General features: G+C 35.3%; 1 protein-coding gene across 1 annotated transcript; it reads left to right on the top strand.

Annotated features, from left to right (window-relative positions):
- The first annotated feature begins 277 nt into the window (after positions 1-277).
- On the top strand, positions 278-9,385 carry LOC129281660 (zinc finger protein OZF-like). Its single transcript, XM_064112880.1, has 2 exons — positions 278-781; positions 4,129-9,385. The coding sequence occupies exons 1-2, from the start codon at positions 379-381 to the stop codon at positions 5,334-5,336; spliced, it is 1,611 nt and encodes a 536-aa protein (XP_063968950.1). The 5' UTR covers positions 278-378; the 3' UTR covers positions 5,337-9,385.

Here is a 9,385-nt window from a genome sequence, read left to right as displayed (position 1 = left end):
GGCTGAGGATTAACCTCCGTCCTCGAGGCCAAGGACGATTTTGCGGCCTCGAGACCCTCAGCACTGTTCAATATGAAATAGTTTTTGTTATATCTGATGAAAATAAGAAATCCAGCCGTAGGGTTATGATAATGCACACAATTTAACAAGTAATCCTCCTCACAGCATATTTGCATCCTATCCATGTGGCAAAAATTACAGTCTTCCATATTGGTACATGTAGATATAGAGTCTTCATATTAAACTGTTAGTTGGGTGACATTTAAAATTGTGTCTGCTTTTCTCTTTGTTCAATTTACAGCATGTGGATCTTGGCGAAATAAGGAAGAAAGAGGAGATAGTGTCCTTGGTGGAAACAGTGGATCATGTGAATGTGAGATGACAGAATCTACAGGAACTGTTCGTTCACACTGTAAGAAAATAGATGGGACAAGCATTAAAGAGGAGAGAATAAATGAAGGAGATAGTGCCCTTGGTGGAAACAGTGGATCATTTGAATGTGAGATGACAGAATCTACAGAAGCTGTGTGTTCACACTGTAAGAAAGTAGATGGGACAAGCATTAAAGAGGAGAGAATAGATGAAGGAGATAGTGTCCCTGATGGAAACAATGGATCATGTGAGATGACAGAATTTACAGGAACTGTGTGTTCACACTGTAAGAAAATAGATGGGACAAGCATTAAAGAGGAGACAATAGATGGAGGAGATAGTGCCCTTGGTGGCAACAGTGGATCATGTGGATGTGAGACAAAATCTACAGGAACTGTGTGTTCACACTGTAAACAGAAACATGAAACAACCAACAAATCTGCCAAAATACCTCTTCAATGTTTCTTTTGTGATTGTTCTTTTTCTGAACAAAACCAGCTTACGAAACATCTCCAAAATCATGTTGGTATATTGAATTCAGACACATTTCAATGTTCAACTTGTAAGGATTTATTTTTTTCTAATTCTGACCTTGCGAAACATGAAAGAATTTGTGCTGAGAGAAAGCCTGATGAATGCATTCAAAGTTCTATTTCATTGGCTACAATAGATGTTGATAAGATATGTAGTGAACGTACAGGAGATTTAGAGCTTCGATATTCCTGTTCTCAATGTAATGAGATATTTTCTTCCAAGCGGCACTTAGACAGGCATTTAGATGGAGAAAAACTTCAAGATGGTGTAGCAGAGTTTTCACAAAAACCTTTCCAGTGCCCAAGGTGTGGTAGACGATTTCTATCTGAATGTGGTCTTGCTAATCATAAAAGAAAACATGAAGACAGATCATACGATTGTTCTTCCTGTAGCAAATCTTTTATATCTACAAAAGAGAGAAAAAGCCATGAAAAAGAGCATGGAAACCCAAATCCTTTTGAATGTCAGTATTGCAGAAGAACTTTCACCAATAGAGGTTATCTAAGAAAACACATAAAAACTCACACAAATGAAAGACCCCATGAATGCCAACATTGTGGCAAAAAATTCAACCGAAAAGATACTTTAAATGTTCACATCAGAATTCACACTCAGGAGAAGCATCATGAATGTACATATTGTGGTAAGAAATTCAAAACAAAAAGTTATCTAAGTAGTCACATAAAAATTCACACAAAAACGAAGCCTTATGAATGCAAACACTGTGCCGAGAAATTCAATACAAATAATGATCTTAGTAGACACATTATAATTCATACAGGAGAAAAGAATTATGAATGTACATACTGTGGCAAGAAATTCAGCAAAACAAAAAATCTTAATTCACACATTAGAAATCACACAAAAGAGAAACTCTATCAATGCCAGTATTGTGGCAAGAAATTCTTATTTAATAATCATCTCAATGTACACATAAGAACTCACACAAAAGAAAAACCTTATCAATGCCAGTATTGTGGCAGCAATTTCAGCACAAAAAATTATCTAAAAATTCATATTAGAACTCACACGAACGAAAGACCTTATCAGTGCCAATATTGTGACCAGAAGTTCATCACAAGTTCTAAGCTAAGTCAACACATCACAATGGTTCACACAAAAGATAACCAATTTTTATGTCAGTATTGTGGCAAGAAATTCAACAGAAATAAAAATCTACGTAAACACATAAGAATTCACACACAGGAGAAGCCTTATGAATGCAAACATTGTGGCAAGAAATTCACCCAAAGTGGTAGTCTAAGTGAACACATTAGAATTCACACCAAGGAAAAGCCTTATGAATGCACATATTGTGGTAAGAAATTCAATCATAGTGGTCATCTAAATGAACACATAAGAATTCACACCAAAGAAAAGCCTTATGAATGCGCATATTGTGGCAAAAAATTCAACAGAACAGGTATTCTAGATAAACACATTAGAATTCACACAAAAGAGTAGCCTTATGAATGAGAACATTGCGTCAAGAAATTCTACACAAAAATATATCTAAATGAACCCATTAGAATTCACACAGAAGAGGAGCCTTACGAATGTGGTGTAGCTAATCATAAAAGAAAACATGAAAAACAGATCTTATGAATATTCTTACTGTAGCAAATGTCTTACATCTACAAAAGAGAGACAAAGGCGTGAAAGAGGGCATGGAGGCCCAAAGCCTCTTGAATGTCATTATTTAAGGAGGAAATCCAGTCAAAGAAATGATCTGTTAAAAGAGAAAACGTAAGAATTCCCAAAAGTGAGAGACCCTACCAATGCCAACATTGTTGCGAAAAATTCAGACGAAAAAATATTTTTTATGTTCATATAAGAATTCAACAAAAAACCTGATCTAAATGAATATTTTAGAATTCACATGAAAGAGAAACCCATCTGCGCCAGCATCGTAGCAAAACAAAAATCATCCAAAGTTCTAAGCTAAGTGAACACATCAGAGTAGTTCACACAAAAGAGAAACCACATCTATATGAGTATTGTGGGGAGAAAATCAGTCAAAATTATTTTCTAACTAAACACATAACTAGAATTCACACAAAGTAGAAGCCTTATGAATGTAATAATTGTGGCAAGAAATTCAGCACAAAAAAGTCATCTAAGTTATATTAGAATTCACATAAAGGTACATCATATCAATGTGAATACTATGGAAATAAATTAATACAAAATTGTGATCTAAGCTATTCAGTCCTTTGGCATTTTCACGACAAATCCATAATGCAAGAGGTACCTGCTCGATCATATCGGAGCTAAATGAGGTACAAGCAAGGGCCCTATAAAATGATATTTGATCCTGTTAATAACAGCTGGTCATCAATAACTTAAGAAATCAGAGATCCTCTTTTGGGGACCACTTTGGCACTATAGTTGCTAAGCTTATGGACAAAGAGTGACTACCTAACGTGATCAAAAGCTTTGGTGAAATCCATGATGAGTTTATCTGACTGCTTTCCTTGTGATATGCGGTTGTAAAACACAGCTCATCCAAGAAGCTTAACAATTGAGTCTCACAAGATCTGTTACCCTTCTGATGCCATGTTGCATGTGGACACAAGATATGAGTTTCCAGATGGCACATAATGTGCTAGTTAGGATTTTCTTTACAGTACTATCATGCGCATGTGCATTGCAAATTCAAGTCTCCGTCGCGTCATTGTCAGTGCAGCTTTGACATCAAGAACAAAATAGAAAGACAAATGAAAGTAAGAAAGAAGATTGCATTTGTACAGGTGGATGGGCGTACTCGACAGTCGACTCTCTAACACTCTTTCTCAGTTACATTGATATTTTAGTTAAACTGATAACATTCGGCATTTGCTCACCCTAAAATGTTCCTGGCCTCCACCCGGCCTCTACCGGCCTTGACCCGAGGATAAAGTCCAAGGACGAGGCCAAGGATTAACCTCCGGCTTCGAGGATGAATTTGCAGCCTCGAGGCCGAAATTAACCTTGAGACACACAACACTGTTAAACAATGAAATAGTTTTTGTTAGATCTGATGAAAAAAATCCAGCTGTAGGGTCATGATAATGCACACAATTTAACAAGTAATCCTCCTTACAGCATATTTGCACCCTATCCTTGTTGCAAAAATTACAGTCTGCCATATATTGGTACCTGTAGATATTTAGTCTTCATATTGAACCGTTAGTTGGGTGACACCTAAAATTGTGTATGCTTTTATCTTTGTTCAATTTACAGCATGTGGATCTTGGCGAAATAAGGAAGAAAGAGGAGATAGTGCCCTTGGTGGAAACAGTGGATCATGTGAATGTGAGATGATAGAATCTACAGGAACTGTGTGTTCACACTGTAAGAAGAAACTTGAACTAACCGTCAAATATGCCACAGGGCTTCTTCAATGTTTCTTTTGTGATTGTTCTTTTTCTGAAGAGAACCAGCTTATGAAACATCTCCAAAATCATGTTGGTATATTGAATTCAGACACATATCAATGTTCGACTTGTAAGGAGTCGTTTTTGTCTAATTCTGACCTTGCAAAACATGTAGGAATGTGTTGTGAGAAGAATTCTGATGAATGCATTCAAAATACAATTTCATTGGCTACAATAGATGATGATAAGATACGTAGTGAAAATACAGGAGATTTAGAGCGTCGATTTCCTTGTTATGATTGTAATGAGATATTCTCTTCCAAGAAGCACTTAGCCAGGCATTTATATGGAGAAAAGCTTCAAGATGATGAAGCAGAGTTTTCGCAAAGACCTTTCCAGTGCTCAAGTTGTGGAAGACGATTTCCATCTGAATGTGGGCTTGTTAATCATAAAAGAAAACATGAAAGTAGATCATATGAATGTTTTTACTGTAGCAAATCTTTTTTATCTTCAAAAGAGAGACAAAGGCATGAAGGAGAGCATGGAAGCAAGAACCCTCTTGAATGTCAGTATTGCAGAAAGACATTCAGCAAAAGAGATGGTCTAACACAACACATAAAAACTCACACAAATGAAAAACCCCATGAATGCCAATATTGTGGAAAAAAATTCTACCAGAAAGGTAATCTAAATGAACACATAAGAATTCACACTAATGAAACACCTTATCAATGTCAGTATTGTGGCAAGAAGTTCAAATGTAAAAGCTATCTAAATGTTCATACTAGAGTTCACACAAAAGTGAGACCCTATCAATGCCAATATTGTGGCAAGAAATTCGCCACAAGTTCAACCAGGAGTACTCACATAAAAGTTCACACCAAAGAGAAACCTTATCTTTGTCAGTATTGTGGAAAGAACTTCAGTCGGAAGGATTTCCTTACTAAACACATAAGAATTCACACACAGGAGAAGCCTTATGAATGTAATCATTGTGGCAAGAAATTCAGTTCAAAAAGTAATCTAAATTGTCATATTAGAATTCACATAAGAGATACATCAAAGCAGTGTTAAATACTATGGAAAGAAATCAATAAATATTGTGATATAACCTTAACAGCCCTGTTGCATTTTCATAATAAACCAATTACTCAAAGAGGTTCCTGCTGCCTCATTCAGTTTGTTGCAAAATGAGGAACAAACAAGGGCCCAGGACACTACCCTGCGGGTCTCCTCAGAGGCCATCAATCAGTGGCGTAATGAGCCCAAAAAAATTGAGGCACCTCGCTAGAGTGTATGGCATAAAATTTGCTCACTCGCAGAACTTTTAAGATCTTCATTACAAAAATCCAAGTTTGTGATAGATTTTGACATATTCAGAAAATAATATCAAATTTCACCGTTAACCCTTTCTTCCCCACCCCCATCTGTATGCCAATGCCATCAATAAAATAAGATTTGATGCGGTTTATAAGAACAGCTGTCATCTATTACTTAGGAAATAAGAAATACATGTACAGCTGTTGGGAACCCCTTTGGTACCATAGCTGCTGAGCTTAAAGACCAGTGGTTAACGTAATTGGTTGCAAGCTTTGATGAAATCCATAATGAGATCATATGACTGCTTTCCTTGGGATATGCAGTTGTGAAACAAAGCTTATCAAAGAATCTTGACAATTGGGTCTCACAAGATCTGTTCCCCTTCTGATGCCATGTTGCATGTGGACACAAGATATGAGTTTCCAGATGGCACATAATGGTGTTAGTTAGGACATTTACAAGCATGTTGCAACATATTCTGGTCAGAGATACTTTGGCAGGATCCTGCTATTCCCCCTTCTTGAAGACTAGTAATACAGTATTCATCTTTCCTGTGAGGTGGTAGTTGACCAGTATCAATTGATGATTGGTATATCACAGCAAGAATTGGGGCAACCTCGTCAGCAATGTACCCTCAAAATCCTAGACTTGATGTTATCCAGGCCAGGTGCTTTACCATTTGAGTTTGTGAAGGAGCTTCTGGATGCACTCTACCAAGATGAAAACACTGTCTAATGTGCCGTTGTAAGAAATTTGCGATCCATTCAAAGTCTATTTTGGATTGGAAATCACAAAAGAGACACTCTATCAATGCCAATATTGTGGCAAGAAATTCTTATATAATAGCCGTCTGAATGTACACATAAGAATTCACACAAAAAAAACCTTATCAATGCCAGTATTGTGGCAGCGATTTCAGAACAAAAAATGGTCTAAATGTTCATATTAGAACTCCACGAACGAAAGACCTTATCATTGCCAATATTGTGACCCCAAATTCATCGCAAGTAGTCGGCTGAGTCAACACATCACAATACTTCACACAAAAGAGAAACCATGTATATGCCAGTATTGTGGTAAAAAAAATCAGTTGAAAATGTTATCTTACTCAACACATAAGAACCCACACACAGGAGAAGCTTTATGAATGTAATCATTTTGGGAAGAAAATTCAGTTCAAAAAGTCATCTAAATGTACATGATAGAATTCACCTGAAAGAGGTGTCATATTAATGTTAACACTGGAAAAATCCATACAAATTTTTTATTCAACCTTATCAGTCTGGAGGCATTATCAAAATAAATCCATAACATGAGAGGCTTCCACTGCATCGGTTTGCGGCTATTTTCTTTCAAGTCATGTACAACTTCTGAGACTGAATTCGCAAGGCCCAGGAACTTGGTTACGAAATCAAGCCACATTATGAAATTGCATATATGCCAGGTGGATGTTTCATTCGTAAGCTGTTCTAAAGTTAAGAGCGACTTTAAGAACAACTGGTGATCCTTTCTTACACGCTAAATAATCCCCAATGAACAATTAATGGTGAATATCATTTATACCACAAGAAAGGATCACCAGTCGTTATTGAAGTCACTCTTAACTTACAAACAGCTTTATGAAACGGCCCCCAGATTAATTGCTCGTAAACGAAATTTCATGGACAAGTCCAATATGCTCACTGTACTTTTAACCAAAATTGATAACTCTCTTATTGTTTTTTTTAGTTTTTTTTTAATTGTAATTGATCAGTCTTTAATTTAATGTTATTTATTGTTGAGATTATGTCACAAATGATTTCCATGGGAAAAAAAAACATTGATACACAGAAAGTTTGTAAAAAGAGTTTGAGAAGGATTAAGACTGAATGTATTGTAAAGTCCCCAGTTTTCTGTAATATGCAAATGAGAGAGTTGATGATGTTACTATTTTTTTTTTTAATTGTTTGAATTATACAAATTTTCACGAATTTCACAATTAGGACCCCCTTGCTTGAACCACAAAATGTTAAAATAATGGAATTCCACGTGTTCAGGGAGGAATGAAACTTTGTTTCACATGACAATGACGAGAAAATCAAAATATTTCATATTTCATACAATAAAATACAAAATAAATAGTGAGTGGGTGATGTCATCGGTCCCCTCATTTGCATACCGAACAGGATGTGCATATAACTGTTTTGAGAAAATAGGCGAAACTTTAAAATGTTATAACTTTCTTATTTTACATCCGATTTTGATGAAATTTTCAGTGTTATGCTTGTTTGATTTTTCTCTTTCTATTCAAATCAGCTTTTTGTTGGGGTGGACTTGTCCTTTAAAGGGATGCTCCAAGCTGAAGATATTACATTTCAATACTTTTATACTGTATAGTAAAATTCACAGAGCAAAATGCTGAAAATTTGATCAAAATCTGATAACAAATATAAAGTTATTGAATTTTAAAGATTTGCATTATTCCAGTAAAACAGTTCAAGGCATGTCTTCATGAATTTCCATTAGGTGGGCTGATGATGTCATATCCCCACTTGTTCTTTTGTATTTCATTAAATGAAATTGGGTTTATTAAAAATGTTTATACCAAGAACTAAAACGATTGGGTTTACAACTGATTAAGTGCATTAGTTATTTACTGCTGCAACTTATTTCATCATAATGGAGACTCATCATTTACACATGGATGAAAAAATGAAACAATTATGATTTCATGTAATAACATAAGAAAAAGGAATGTGGGGATGTGACATCATCAGCCCACCTAATGAATATTCATGACGACATGCATATAACTGTTTTCACAAAATATTGCTAGATTTAAAATCCAATAACTTTGTTATTTGTCATCCGATTTTGATAAAATTTTCAGCAACTTGCTCTGTGAATTTACTCTATTTATTTAGACATATGAATATTCTCAGCCCGGAGCATCCCTTTAATGCTGAACTTGAAAATTGAAATTGCTTTACAAAAAAAGGAAAAATGGGGACTTAAAAATGTGTCAAACCAACAAACGTAGAAGGCAGCAATACACATCAGTGTTGCTATTAGGAAGGTCCACTCGATAGGCGCATACAATTAAAGTACGCGCACAATTTGGTAGGCATGCCAACAAAAGTGTTGCTGCCCTCTACGTTTGTTGTGTCAAACCTTTTCGGCAGTATATTGCCATTTATGTGTTATGTCACAGATCATCCTATATTATTATAGAGCATGGAATTTTTCGTACTACAGGTACATATACTTATTAAAAACGGGATGTTGTGTTTTTTCTTGTATCAATAAATCTTATGCCACTAAAGGTTTGTATTTATCTACACATAAATTAGGCCTAATGCAGATACTGTAATTCAGTGTCAGAGAAACACAAGAATAGAGGTTGGAATATGTACCCTGAATTGATAGCCCATAAAAGCCAATATGCCTTATTTTCAGTGAAGTCCTTAGAAGAATCTTTTGAATCATGCATGACCATATCCTTTATCAGAGCTGCCAACTATTAATAAAAAAATTTTATATATCATCTCTTCAAAGAAATTTTTAATACTGCATGGGACATATGAAATTATGACTTTTGAGCTTCTGGATTACTACTTTAACTTTGAAAGGTTGGTAGCTCCGCTTTGTTTTTTTTTTCTCTGTATATAACACATTTCTGATTGTAAAGTTTCTGTAAAAAATAATAAATTGCCATTGACAACTTGAAGACTATAATTTCAACTGCTAAATATACTGTGCATTTTAGGTTTTTGTATTCATGTTTTTAGAAGTTTCTATGGATATTTTATCTTCCAATTATATGT

This window comes from Lytechinus pictus, chromosome 18, assembly GCF_037042905.1.
Source record: "Lytechinus pictus isolate F3 Inbred chromosome 18, Lp3.0, whole genome shotgun sequence".
In the NCBI taxonomy this organism is placed as follows: Eukaryota; Metazoa; Echinodermata; class Echinoidea; order Temnopleuroida; family Toxopneustidae; genus Lytechinus; species Lytechinus pictus.
The sequence above is the reverse complement of the archived record's forward strand: the minus strand, read 5'-3'. Positions and strand labels throughout refer to the sequence as shown.

What these genes read in the sequence shown, in the direction of transcription:
- LOC129281660 (XM_064112880.1), top strand. Translation starts at nt 379, where the DNA reads ATGACAGAATCTACAGGAACTGTTCGTTCACACTGTAAGAAAATAGAT. An exon ending in AGGAACTGTGTGTTCACACT is followed by an intron (nt 782 to 4,128) that starts GTAAACAGAAAC and finishes TTCAATTTACAG; the next exon opens with CATGTGGATCTTGGCGAAAT.